Below are 14,134 nucleotides of genomic sequence, written 5' to 3' on the forward strand. Positions count from 1 at the left end.
ATACTTCTATATAATCTACGGGCTTGACTTTTTTAACCATCTGTCCATCACTTATTCTTTTTTACATTCTTTTTTTCTTCTTCTCATGAAGTTAATTTTGGCTTCCTCAATGAATCAATCTAGTCACGTAGATGTGGAGGGGGGAAAAAAGGGGAAACAAATTAAATCAGTTTTCTTGTCTTCCACCACTTAACTCTTGCTATTGCTGTTTTTATATTCAGACTTTGAATCTTACAAGCACTTGTCGGTCACGTGAAGGCAGTACAGTGCGCAGCAGCCGTTGCGCAGACGCACCACAACTGATCAGCTGACTGTGAGTGAGACGATATGTTGATGCACCTTTGAGTCGAAAAGCTGTTTTAATCTGCGCTATGTAAGAGAAGCTGCGTCTGTTTAACTGAATTACACCGTGTGGACATAATTATAAAGCCATAATCATACCGGTAAGTACGGAAATATACCGATTAATGACGTCGTGACAGCAGAAGAAGAGACTGCGATGCAAACAAGCTCGTGTCAGCAGCGAGCTAACACTGCATTTAAACACACAGGAGCCAGCTATACTTTAGTATTTCATAGTCATTTGCAGTAAGAATGGTTAACACATGCTAAACGAAGAGCAGAAGCCCTGTGTCATGTGTTGTTCGTGGTGTTTAATGAAGAGGAGGGTCAGTATTTAGCATGCCCTCTGCAGAACACGAACTGGTCATATGATAGTCGATCAGCAGACGGAGACCAGTCTCTTGAGTTTTACTGATGCACTCAACCAGTGAGTGTGTAGGGACCTTATTACAATCATGTGGATATGTGAGCAACGTAATGAATCGGAAGCAAAAAATAGACGTCGAAAGAAGATCACATATTTTATTAATATGACTCGTATTCATGATATTTACACAGCTGCAAATCCGTCCTCGACACGTGGTACTGCTATTCTTTACTTTAACAAAGGCAGTTCAAGCTAAATATAAGTCATGCGGTACAGTAAACATCTGGGTACCAAAATATTATCAGCCAAATAAACTTGAATATCAAAATTGTAAGTTCTCATCATGCACAGTTATAGTAACATGTATTTCATATTATTGGACAATGACGTTACAGCTCGTGCACCCTAGTTGTGTTATCGTCTGCTTTACTGTAGCGCTGCATGAATGTAATATTATACCGACACACTGCTTTTGAATAAGTTATGAAAGCGTGAGGAGGAACGATGTTGTATATACTGTCGACAGCTGTCAACAGGGTTTAGTTTTGTGTTCTCCTGTGACAGTAACTACATGTTGCAGTTTGTGGAGGAGCCGATTTCAACTACTTTACATACAGTTGATTAGTTAAATGTGAACCACGGTATACTGTTTTTATTATTATTTTAGGAATATCTACCACGCTGTTAATGATAATAGTATTAATTGTGATTTTTAATGTCTCACCATACATATCATCATCACCCACTTTCTTCTTACTTTCCCTCCTTCTCAGGGAGGTCAGAGTCGGCTACAGAACAGCAGCCCTGGAACAAATCGCAGAGCTCTACTGATACTCTTTCTCTGACTTTCGCCTCAGTGACTTCCTCACATCACACCGGGACAAACCTCTCACCAACAGCCATGACAGAATTCTGGTTGATCTCTGCACCGGGGGAGAAGACGTGCCAGCAGACCTGGGACAAGCTGATGGGGGCCACAACACGCACCAACAACCTCTCCGTGAACAACAAGTTCAACATCCCTGACCTCAAGGTCAGTCATGTGTATCCCCCACCAAAGTCAATCCACCTTTAAGTAGTCTAGTGGAGGTTTTTCTTTATATTTCCGTGTGTTTTGTCTCTCACAGGTCGGAACACTAGATGTGTTGGTGGGTCTGTCAGATGAACTGGCCAAACTAGACACCTTTGTGGAAAGGTAAACCTCTATGTGTTCAAACTTTACTGAAATAGTTTGTATAATTCCCTCTAAGGAGACAATTGTTAGATGAACAAATACCACATTTTAGTACAGTTCTGCTTTTTTTGTCATCTAATGCTTCTCTCGTGACTCGTGTCAGTGTGGTGAAGAAGGTCGCTCAGTACATGGCCGATGTCTTGGAGGACAGCCGAGACAAAGTCCAGGAGAACCTACTCGCTAATGGAGGTAACGGCTGTTTACTTATCAGACTGGTGTCCGGACGAACACCTGTCGGTTGTTCACAGACATAAGTCGAAGGTGGTAAAAAGCAGCATAATGTTGTTGGTTGGACTTTAGAGCAAGACATTGTAGGTTCCTGTGTGCTCACATGTACAATCAGACCCAGTCATTGGAAACGAAGGTGATTAATGCAGATGACTTTAATCTGTTCCACAGTTGACCTGGTCACCTATATCACCAGGTTTCAGTGGGACATGGCTAAGTATCCAATCAAACAGTCGCTGAAAAACATCTCTGAGATAATCGCCAAGGTAGAAATCTGTCGCAGTTTGATTTTGATTGATGAGTTATTATATGTTTGGTGCTAGAAATTATCCCCACTGAACTACGTAGAGTATATCTGTATACTCATTATAAAATATGGAAACCATCCTGGTATTTATTTTATATTTATTATATTTACTACATTTTGGGAAGTACCGTACGCTTATTCCTTCTCTTATTGTTCTCTAGCAAGCGACGCAGATCGACAATGACCTGAAGGCCAGAGCTTCAGCCTACAACAACCTGAAGGGAAACCTGCAGAACTTGGAGAGGAAGAATGCGTGAGTTATAAAATAATAATAACATGAATACACTGTATGTTGTCTGTAATTTGATTGCGGAAGCATTGACTAACGCCAAATACTGTGGAACTCCTTTAGCTTTATTGCAAAATATTATCTCATGTTTTATCTGTGGTTATCTTCCTGTACAAGAGATCAATGTTAAAGTTAGTCCTCATGCAATACTTACCTTCATGACAGCATGTACGTATGTCATCCTGGTCCCTACACACAGCAGTTACAGACAGAAACCACAGAACATATTTTTCTGTTTTCCCTTTTCCTGCCATAGCTTTGAAGTAAAAACTCACTTAACATTGTCATCTTAACAATATACATTTTACACATCACCCTTTCTGAGCTGCCCTGAAATTCTGCTGTAACTTAAATAAAAAATGTTTCCAAAATGTAACTTTATAACATTTGGCAGCCTTTTTTGCATATCGTCACACCTCAAAGGAGGAGGGGATTCAAATATTCAAATATGTTTTGTTAAATGTGTACAATACAGATTATTTGTATCACTTTGTAAAGATTGAAGTTGCCTGAGTATCTGACCTGCATGTGTCATCTTTTAGGGGGAGTTTGTTAACCAGGAGTTTGGCTGACATAGTGAAGAAAGAAGATTTTGTACTGGACTCAGAGTACCTTATTACCATGCTGGTGGTTGTCCCAAAGTAAGTACACTGACATCTGTATCTATATAGTCACTATACGGGGAGGTAAGAGTTCTCATGTCATTGTATCAATGGTAGATTTGATAGAGGATCTCCTCTTCAGCTGCATGGGCTACAAGGTCGAACTACAATCGATCCCCGATTCCGGAGTTTGCACGTTCTCCCCGTGGTTCTCCGTCTGTGGCCCAAAGATGTGCATCTTAGGTTAACTGGAGACTCTAAAATCTTGCCCAATGTCAGCTGGGATCGGCTCCAGCGCCCCACGACCCTAAAATAGAATAAGCGGTTTGCGTAATGGATGAAATGGGGGTTCCATGGGGTAGATGAAGGTCATTTTCAGTCCCATCATGTCGTTCCCAAGAGGCTTCTTGGTTCTTGCTGTTACCCTTCCCTTTACACCCTCACAGGACAAGTTATGCTGACTGGCAGAAGACGTATGAGACTCTGGCAGAAATGGTCGTGCCACGCTCCACAAAGTAAGCTTGGTGGTTCAGTTTAATTACTTTTCACAAATGTATGAATGATCTACCAAAAGAAGAAGACAATTGTGTTTTGTGACGTATCTGATTTTAAAGTCTTCGTTGAAAATAAATAAATAATTATAGACTAATAAATAGGCAACATAATTACTCTCCATCACCACTTGAGCCACTAGAGGTGTGTGGTAGTGTCTGTATCTGCAGAGACCCGGCCCCTGCCTGAACTATTTTTTTTCAATGTAACTGCCAGATGGTAAGCACTCACTCCAAAACAAGAGTGAATATGGGGTTATAGCTGTCGGGGAAAGGGACCAACTTGAATATTGATATATTTATTGTCAGGCAGTGCGCCACCCTCCACGTCGTACATGTCCACGACAGTTGCTTCAACAGGTCTGAATATTATCGGAAACATTTCATTGCTGACCCTTAAAAAGCAACAGACTCGAATCAAAATAGAAAAGATTATGTGGTTGACCTTTTGCCAACCGGGCCGTATGATATGAGTCGTTATGTTCGGGCTTTTGGACAGACATGGCTAAGTGTGGTACAGTAACCTAGCAACCAAAACATATCTGCAAATGCAACAGGAAATGGGAAACCTCATATATATCGTATGCAGCTTGAAAGGGGACTATTTGTGATGGTTTCTATCTCTACCTTGATAATACCATGTCAACACCGGCATTCAAACCTGGCACAAATCGAGTGCTTTGGTAATGCTGACTTGATCCGTATCTTATTCTTTCTATATAATATCTATGATTTGGTTCCAGCACACACAGTTGGTTTGTGTTTTTGTTTTTGTGAGGAGGTGGTCCTCTGCAGAGAAGTGTATTGGAAAGAATGAGATGGCTGTTGCTGTAGTCGAGTCGTGAGGCGATGGAGGCGTGGATGAGCGTTTTCAGCAGCTGAGCTTGAGAAGGAGATGGGAAGATGACAATAATCCTGTCCTTCTTTTTGTCAGCAGCTTTCCTTTTTTTTGTAAAAACAGCCTGAAATGTGTCAAACGTACTTTATGTATCCAGCTCCCAGCTTAGTTTATGGTCGCCTGTGCGTCGCGCGTCAAGGGGGCCGCAAAGGGTTGCTGACTTTTTGTAACTTGGCGTGAATGTCCCGGTGTCAGACCTGTCACAAATAGTTAACTGATAAAAACACTATTTACGTGTCTTGGATTATTCAAAGCAGGCCAGTTTGTTTTTAGATGTTATAGAAACATGAGGTCTTAAATAAATCCTTATTTTGAGTAAATATTTTGCAGCCAAATCAAATTATTTACAGGGTTTTCAACCTTTGTTTCTTTACAATGAATGTTAGACTTGACTGGCTTGTACAAAGGCATTACAGTAGTCCATGGATATGAGATATGAGTTTGCAGTATAAACAAAGCTGTGTGTCATGTCCTCTCCTCCAGGCTGCTGTTTGAGGACAACGACAGCGGTCTGTTCAGTGTCACTCTCTTTACGAAGGCTATCGATGACTTCAAGCACAAAGCCAGAGAAAACAAGTAAATTAATTTTATCTTCCATTCAAGATATCTTTGTTTCATGTTTCTATTTTGTGTTTTTGTAAAATCATCCACAGATAAATGGCAGTAATGATATCTCATTATTGCAATAGGCTACTTATGTGTTAACAAAGGAACTGGCTTGTTATGCTCTAAAAAAAGACTGCCATTCTATAATAAACACAATTGGCCAGCACTCGACCGTCTCTCCAGTTAGGACGACTAGGATCTATGTTTATGTATCATCTTTGTCTGTAGCCCTTGTGTGTGTGTGTGTGTGTGTGTGACGGCTGATTGCCAGCCCTCTGCTGTGTGCCCTGACCTAGGTACACAATGCGGGATTTCCAGTATAATGAGGAGGAGTTGAAGGCAGACAAAGAAGAGATGACACGTTTGTCCACTGACAAGAAGAAACAGTTTGTATGACGGCTATTTTTGTCATTAACAGTAATACTGACTAAGAAGAGAAGGAGGAAGCTCCTGGAGCTTTCTTACATTGGGCTGAAACCAGTTAAATAGAATTCTGTCACGAGGATGATTTAATTAAATAAACATCAAAAATGGTAATTTAAGCCAGTTAACAAGTATATATTCTTTATATATATATATATATATATTCTAGAAAACAATAAAATGCTGTTTCTATCCACCCAGGGGCCTTTGGTACGGTGGCTGAAAGTGAATTTCAGCGAAGCCTTCATCGCGTGGATTCACATAAAAGCCCTTAGTGTGTTTGTGGAATCGGTTTTGAGGTAAGCAAGTGAAGACCCAGCAGCTTACATGAAACACCCTCAGTGAAGTTCATCTGTCTGTTACTCTTTGCATACTTTCACGTCCATACTCTCACCCTTTTTAATGCAACATTACTTTATTCTTGTTTCCTATGAAAGAGGAAAAATGTCTGAAAGACTTTTTGTGATTCATAGGTATGGGCTGCCGGTGAACTTCCAGGCCATGCTGCTGCAGCCCAACAAGAAGAACATGAAGAAGCTGAGAGAGGTGGTCTACGACCTGTACAAACACCTGGACAGCAGCGCTGCGATCATTGATGTGAGTCCCCGTCACACGCTCTTTGATAGTGAAAGTGTCACGTAAAATGATTGGAGGAAGGCAGGTCCAGCTCTCTGACATGTAACAGGGTCCTGAGGATGACTAAGATCCTCTGATGTGTTTGAGCTCCTGACATCTGGTTGTCACTTCAGGATGGAGGGACTGGATTACCTATAGATACATTTCCCTAACTGCTCTTGACTTGGCTGCAAACTTATTGTTTCAATTGCACAATAGTACAAATTACATTGTTTTTCTAATGATTGTGTGTGTGTGATTATGTTGTCTAACTGTCTCTGTTGTGGCTGCAGGCTGCTATGGACATCCCAGGGTTGAACTTGAGCCAGCAGGAGTACTACCCGTATGTTTACTTCAAGATCGACTGCAACCTGCTGGACTTCAAAGTCTAGATGAATTTCCATCATCATCTCACTCTGTGCGGTATTACGCCGATGTGACACGATCACATCCCCAAGATTTTAATTTATTTCCACCCTGTTTTTCAGTTTTCATTCCCGCCCTCTCTGTTGCTCCTGGTACATTCCTAGGGCCTGTTCTAATATACCAAATGATTATGTGCCATCTTCTTTGTTCTTTTCTACTTCCTCTTTGGACCATGATGTAAAAGTGAATCGCTCAAGGTGACATTCACCAAACATTCCCTATCAAAGGACATAACATTGCTCCATTTTTATTGTTGTTTCTCTCCTGTCAGTCTACTTTATTCAAAGTAACACAAATGGTACATATGTGGGGAAAATGGGGAGAAAAATAAATGTATGCTAAATATAGTATTTATTTAAAGCCTCTAAAATCAGTGAATATATTTTTTGTTTTGTTCAGTTTTTGAAAGTGATGTGTTTGAGCTCCATGTAAGGAATATCTGTTTACAAGTAGTTGTCCATTGTTACACCCTCCCCCCCTCCCCCTAAAGCTGTGATCCTGTGAAACTCAGATGGATCATTTTACAGTTACTATAAGCAATATGCGGATTCTATGGTCCTATACTTTCTGTATATTAAGCAGTTTGAGAAAAAACTATGATGGGTCTATGTGCAAAATACTGTAATGTCATTAAAACTGTGAATGACACCATATATTTCAAATTAATGTGAAAAATAAATCTATGTGAAATATAATTGGCTTTGGCTCACTGTGCTTTTTAACTGCAGAATAAAGTTCATAAATGTTTTCAGGCTGATATTGACCAACATCACAATCACTGTTTTTATGGTTTAAGTATTTATAAATGGATCAAGCCATTAATATAATCTAACTTTGGAATTTCCATTAATTAATCAATGCCACCTTTTCAGCATCTGGGCCAAAAATACTTTTATTAACCACTTTATAATGTTTACAATTGCAGATTAGATATTGTAAAACCCTTTTATTACATACTGAAACTCAATCTATCAAGGTATATTCGTATTTTTCTTTAACCTTTTCTAATTTGGTTATTTGTCTCAATTCAATTCAATTCAGTTTATTTGTATAGCCCAATTTCACAAATTACAAATTTGTCTCGGAGTGCTTTACAATCTGTACACACACAGACATCCCCCCCCCAAAACCTCACATCGAAGGAAAAAAAACCCAAAAAAAAAAAAGGGGAAAAAAAAAAAGAAAGAGAGGAGGAGAGAGGGAGAGGAGGATCTCTCTAGGATGGACAGATGCAATAGATGTAATGTGTACAGAGAGAGAGAAAATACATTAAATGACAATACATATTGATGATATGAGTAGGTATATATATATAGCAGGCATCCCCACGGGATGGAGACTCCCACATCCATCAGGCAGATGGCGGTGGGGAGGAGGGGCGGAGTCTCTCAACAGGACAGTGGCGTAGTCAGGAGCAGGAATTCCACGACCCAGATCCATCAGGCAGATAGGATCTATGCCGTCTCATAGGGTCCGATGACCCCATGAGACGTAAAGTCTCATTTTAACTGTTTATATGATATTCCTATTGTTGAATATGTTTGTCTTTTGTAAAGCACTGTGATATGTATTAAATAAACATTTATTTATTAACATGTAACAGCTGACATGATGGCTTAATAGAAAAGAAAAAAAATCTAAAAAAAATGGCAAATGGGCTTTCAACTTAAAACAGTAAATAATTATTTTTGATTAACTCAAAATGAACAATTTTGTTTAAAGACATTGATGCATGGTTTAGGGAATACTTTACTCTAAGCCGTAATATGTAGTATTATATGTAGTATACTTATTGATAAATGGCTTATGCAGTATAAGCTCATATAACAGGTGTTTATTAACAACTATAACTCCTGTTGGCACTCATAATTCAATTCAATTCAGTTTATTTGTATAGCCCAATTTCACAAATTACAAATTTGTCTCGGAGTGCTTTACAATCTGAACACATAGACATCCCTGCCCCAAAACCTCGCATCGGATCAGGAAAAACTCCCAAATAACCCTTCAGGGGGAAAAAAGGGAAGAAACCTTCAGGAGAGCAACAGAGGAGGATCCCTCTCCAGGATGGAGAGATAAGAGAAGAGTGATGTATAAACAATGTATGAATGACATTAAAACAGTTAAAAATAAGTGACTGTTATTACACAGAACCATCTGATCAGTACAACTTTAGGCAACATTATAATATTACAAAAAATTTTGTATAGATGTATACATGCTAAATTGAGGGACTTAAAGTAAAGAGGGATTTTGATTGGTATTTGCATGATGACTGGTGACAGAGTTGATATCCCTCACAGCCAATCAGCGGGCCGACTGGGTGCAGTTGGATGACGCATGTAGCTCCGCTGTGTGTTAATGCTGGTCAGCTGCTGTCGGTGGAGAGCATCAACATCAGCAGCAGCTCCGATTGATGATGGAGACGGAACAAAGGATCGAGCCGCAGTAGAGGTCCGGGAGAAGATGCTGCAACCCGAGCCGCGTTCAGCCCGAGTCAGCCGCACCTGCCGTGGATGATTTTCCCGATGGGTTGCGGAGGGAGTCGGGCGGACACGATCATCGAGCCGAGGTACCACGAGAGCTGGACCAGAGAAACGGAATCGACGTGGCTTACCAACACGGACATCGAGACCTCTCTGCCAGTAGCAAACAGTAAGCGCGCTGTTTCCACTGCATCGTCTGTCTTTGCATGAGCCACAGGCCACATCACAGTCAGATGACAACATGATGCACACATAGGGATCACAGGGAAGCTAAACAATCCCCACTGCCAGCTGTCAACTCCTTGACATGTTGTGCATCTCTACTATTGTCTTATTGTTGAAAGAAGCAAGGACACTCATCTTCCGGTTTCCCATGATAACCTCAGCCCTTACTGCTGTCCAAAGGTAAAGCTCTGGAGGCCAGTCTGAGGGAGAAGAGGATGGTGAACACAGGCACTCAGTGTGGGAAGCAGGCCCTCACGTCCACTGGCTCCAACCACCAGAGGAGACCCAGGCGCTCCTTGAGTGATGTAGGTGTCACTGGTAGCAGGTATCGGCTCGTCTGACTGCTAAACATCAACACCGTGGTGATGTTACAGCCGTGAGACCCAACAGCATGACATACTGTCCTCTGACATGACATGTGCATATGAAGTGTTTGAAAGTCCTTCTGAGAGGTTGCTCTGCAACTTTATGAGGAATCAGAATCAGTATAGTTCTGAATTTATTCATGCTATGTTTGGAATTTGATAAGAGTATTGAATTTGGACATCAACTTTCTTAATTTAACTTCTGAGAACAGCTGTAGGGAAGGAATGAGGGCAGCTGTCTAGTGAGCTGAGATCATGTTATGAAATAGGGTTGCAAATATATGCTATTAAGTTGGCCCAGAATGGCTTTATAATATTTACAGGCAAAATGTTGAGGAAGATGCAAATATAGACACACACGACAACAACAACCATACACAATACGAGGACCTGCTGCTTTTCTTTGTCAATAAAGACACTGAATAGTCGATCAGAAGAAGCAACTCACAGCTGTCCCCCTGGGTCTTTCTAAAATAAACAGTATTGATCCTAATGAAACAAGTTATTAGTTGCAGCCCTTTTCCAAAGGGGCGTTTGGGATATCTGTTCTTAGTCTATTAGTTTGTGGTTTGGGCTGATGGATGGACGGATAAAATAAAGAATTAGAAGATAGGTAATTTTCACTATTGTCTTACATTGCTATTAACAATTAATCAAATGTGAAAATTAAACATAGTTCCAGACATATGCTTGTTTTATCTGCATTTATTTACACTATGTTTTCCTGAATTTTAATGTTTGAGTGTCCTCTGGACATACAGCTGTGAGTGCAAACAGTTACCATTTATAATTATATATTTTGTATGAATTATCTTCATTTGCCTGTGCCCTATACCATAACATTTGATTTATTCTTTCTCTATTTTCCTCATATTTTATTGTAAGAGCTATACTGCACTAAAGGAGCTATTATCTGCTCTAAATGCAAATGCATGGGCTTTTTATTCTCATGAACAGCAGGTAAAAGGAGACAGACAGATAACACCGCTTGGAAACTTTTATTCTGCATGTTTTTAATACATTATTGTTTTTAAGTTTCACAAATGTGCTTATTGAATTTAAAAATCAATTCCACAACCTAACAGATTACAAATAACTCCCACTTATGGGCACAGCTTCAGTGACTCAGGTCTCAGTTGTCCAGTGTTGCCCACTCGCTCCCCGTCTGTTGACATGATGTGGCATTCAAAACTCTTTCACACATTTTTTCCCAGCAAACCACTCGTGAGTCCAAAAGGAGGGCGTCAAAAGAGGCCGGCGCGTTGTCTAAGGACGGGCAGCCCGTCAATATCAACAGCAGTGGAGACGCTGAACCTGGGAACGTGTGTGATGAAAGATGAAGAAAAGCCAAGACTCTGTGGAGAGAAAGATGGCAGCTCCAGCTGTGAAAAGTTCACCAGACGATGGGACGGGGTTTCTCCACCATGCTCTTCTCCCATGCTTATGGTGCCGGTCAGGGAATGAGTCACTGTGTTAAGCCAATTTGAAAGGAAACAAGAACAGACCGTCCCGTTTGCACATGATAATCACACCCTGCACATCAAAGGTTTTCTGTGTGGGGCCTTCCTTAAGAATCTGCTTCAGTTCTTTGTTTAAGTATATTCCTTTTGTTGTGAATGAAAAACGATGATGTTGCTGTTTAACCTCAGTTAATGCTGTAAATTATTTTCATTTCAAAGACCCTGAAGTGCTGTTTAGAAAATGAGATTTGGAGGTTTAATGCCTGAAGGCTGAAGACTGTCTTTTCCAGCCTTTGCAAGATAAAGAAACAAACACACCCGCATGTGCCTATATCTTAATCTGAATTGCTCCTGTTTTCACTTTGAGAGTTTTTTTTGTTCAGTATTATGTGTTCTCCTACATCTTATTTTCTGTTATACTGTGTTACATTTGACCATTTACCATTATTATGTATTGTATTGATGAGTCATTTAAGTGGCTGATCTGCATGTTTAAATCAATCTTAAATGGTTTCAGCATTGATGGAAAATGTCTCCAAACATGATCAGAAGCAAGCTGTCTGAAATAACACTTTTTTGCTCATTTAGAACACGTAACATTTGAAAAACTGCACAGAGAAGTACATTAAGAAGGTCATTTAGAATGCCCGTTACTGGTCATTTCACGTCTCGACTACTGCAACTCCCTCCTGGCTGGTCTACCTGCTAAGGCCATCCGACCCCTGCAGCTCATCCAGAATGCAGCAGCTCGACTGGTCTTCAGCCTCCCGAAATTCACCCACACCACTCCGCTCCTCCGCTCTCTCCACTGGTTACCGGTGGCTGCTCGCATCCGCTTCAAAACACTGGTCCTGGCGTACCGTGCTCTAGACGGATCGGGCCCCGTCTACATCCGGGATATGGTCACACCGTACACCCCGGCACGTTCGCTCCGCTCGGCAACAGCCAATCGACTTGTGCCTCCTGCACCTCGAGCTAATCACTGTAAATCCAGACTGTTTGCTGTCCTGGCTCCTCAGTGGTGGAACGAGCTCCCCACTGACATCAGGACAGCAGAAAGTCTCTACATCTTCCGTCGGAGACTGAAAACACACCTTTTCCGACTATATCTGGATTAAAACACAGATTAGCACTTCAGTGGCACTTAGATAGCACTTACTTATGGTACTTTTGTAGTTCGACTATGTTGAGGAAATGTTACTTCCTGTATTCTTGTTGTTCTTAGTTTGTACTCTAGGTTGAAATGCACTTATTGTAAGTCGCTTTGGATAAAAGCGTCTGCTAAATGACATGTAATGTAATGTAATTTAGAAAGGGTCATCAGGAGAGTGAGAGTTCTGGCCAGCAGGTGGCGATGTTTACCAGGCGGACCGAACATGTTCTGCTTGTGATAGCTGTTGCTTGTCAAGAGTTGGTCATGATTCCATGAGATGATAACGTTTGAATGTGTACAGGCAAACTTTTGTGATGGAAAACAACATTTAAACCCATGATCAACCACAGTATACTTCATTGAATTAAAATTGTTGTCAGCTTCTTAAGTTTTATGAGATCTGTAGTCATTTCTCCTTACTATTAATGTATTGATGTGTTTCTAAACCTTACGGATACTTTTAGATACAGTTTCCCTTTTTCCTTTACCGAGCCCACAACCACACGAGTTGACAGTTATCTATTTGTTTACTAATACATACTTTTTTCGTATGATAATCATCTGAAATGTATTTATTTATTGTATTTTTGTCCTAGAGTCCCATAATATACAGGGATGAAATGCTCCTCCAAGAAACTATTCTTGTTAATAAAACATATCGCCTAATATCATAGTCTGTAAACTCTGTAAATTAGCCTGCGCTGGAGCAGGTTCAAGTTTTTGGACGTGTTGCTATGGGGATTTTGCCAAATTTGCTTTGTGAAACCGAAAAGCCTGATTTATGTAATCTTATTCTGAAAATAATCCGGCTAACTCAGTTAGCCAGGTACGAGAATCAACATAGAGCAACAGTAATGGCCACATTGGTGACAGAAGAACTGAAAGTCCATTAGGGAAAGGAAATAGTGGAAAGCCTTGCATCTGGTGGTGCTATGTGTTTTTTTTAGAGGTTGATGGTGTCCAATATGCGTCCACAGGCTGTCTTGTTCTGGGGAGCAGAAGAAACAGCATGGAGAGGATTTACTCAGAACACAACATACACCAGAAGGATCATGGGTACTTCAGAGAAAATCAGACACTCAAAGTAAATGTTTCAACAGAACACGAACACAATGCTATATGATCATGTGTTATTAGTTAATATATGGCGCCTCTTTATAGCGATAGTGACACCTTACCTTTAAAAAAGGACACAGTGGTTTAACCAACATTATTTGATAAGAGATACAATTTAAAATGTAATTTCTCAAAATGTAGGGTTCCCTTTGCGAAAATAGATTGTGTAGCACTCCAGGAAGTATTAAATAAACTAGTGTTTTCTTAACACCATCTCCAAATTGTGTAATTTTCATATTGTTATTTTGCACTTAAGAATGGTGTTTATCTGATCTTGCAAATACACTTGAATAAGGTAGTTACTTCCCACCCATCTCAACCATTATATTTAACAAGTATACGGTGTCCTTTAACCTTTAATCTCACTGAATTTGGCCTACACAGTTGGTGGCGGAAGTTATGCGGTTTACAAAATGACGATTTCCGCTTTCGGTTTAAAAT

The 14,134-nt window shown here is 40.4% G+C and overlaps 2 protein-coding genes across 2 annotated transcripts; both read left to right on the forward strand.

Moving 5' to 3' along the window:
* Positions 1–306: 306 nt before the first annotated feature.
* On the forward strand, positions 307–7,583 carry atp6v1c1b (ATPase H+ transporting V1 subunit C1b). Its single transcript, XM_056413002.1, has 13 exons — positions 307–443; positions 1,567–1,742; positions 1,837–1,904; positions 2,047–2,132; positions 2,343–2,437; positions 2,640–2,731; positions 3,310–3,408; positions 3,816–3,884; positions 5,302–5,394; positions 5,721–5,814; positions 6,049–6,146; positions 6,321–6,444; positions 6,756–7,583. Exons 2-13 carry the CDS (start codon positions 1,611–1,613, stop codon positions 6,852–6,854), a joined length of 1,149 nt encoding a protein of 382 aa, XP_056268977.1. The 5' UTR covers positions 307–443; positions 1,567–1,610; the 3' UTR covers positions 6,855–7,583.
* Positions 7,584–9,301: 1,718 nt separating this feature from the next.
* Positions 9,302–12,965, forward strand: si:ch211-215i13.3 (brain and acute leukemia cytoplasmic protein). Its single transcript, XM_056416068.1, has 3 exons — positions 9,302–9,543; positions 9,780–9,904; positions 11,179–12,965. Exons 1-3 carry the CDS (start codon positions 9,405–9,407, stop codon positions 11,302–11,304), a joined length of 390 nt encoding a protein of 129 aa, XP_056272043.1. The 5' UTR covers positions 9,302–9,404; the 3' UTR covers positions 11,305–12,965.
* Positions 12,966–14,134: the final 1,169 nt, after the last annotated feature.

Source organism: Pseudoliparis swirei, chromosome 1, assembly GCF_029220125.1.
Source record: "Pseudoliparis swirei isolate HS2019 ecotype Mariana Trench chromosome 1, NWPU_hadal_v1, whole genome shotgun sequence".
Classification (NCBI taxonomy): Eukaryota; Metazoa; Chordata; class Actinopteri; order Perciformes; family Liparidae; genus Pseudoliparis; species Pseudoliparis swirei.

Bases quoted from the DNA above. Each gene is read 5' to 3' on its own strand.
- atp6v1c1b (XM_056413002.1), top strand. From the start codon at position 1,611: ATGACAGAATTCTGGTTGATCTCTGCACCGGGGGAGAAGACGTGCCAG. The intron at 2,133-2,342 runs GTAACGGCTGTT...TCTGTTCCACAG, and splicing joins GAACCTACTCGCTAATGGAG to TTGACCTGGTCACCTATATC. The intron at 3,409-3,815 runs GTAAGTACACTG...ACACCCTCACAG, and splicing joins ATGCTGGTGGTTGTCCCAAA to GACAAGTTATGCTGACTGGC.
- si:ch211-215i13.3 (XM_056416068.1), top strand. From the start codon at position 9,405: ATGATTTTCCCGATGGGTTGCGGAGGGAGTCGGGCGGACACGATCATC. The intron at 9,544-9,779 runs GTAAGCGCGCTG...TGCTGTCCAAAG, and splicing joins CTCTCTGCCAGTAGCAAACA to GTAAAGCTCTGGAGGCCAGT. The intron at 9,905-11,178 runs GTAGGTGTCACT...ATTTTTTCCCAG, and splicing joins CCAGGCGCTCCTTGAGTGAT to CAAACCACTCGTGAGTCCAA.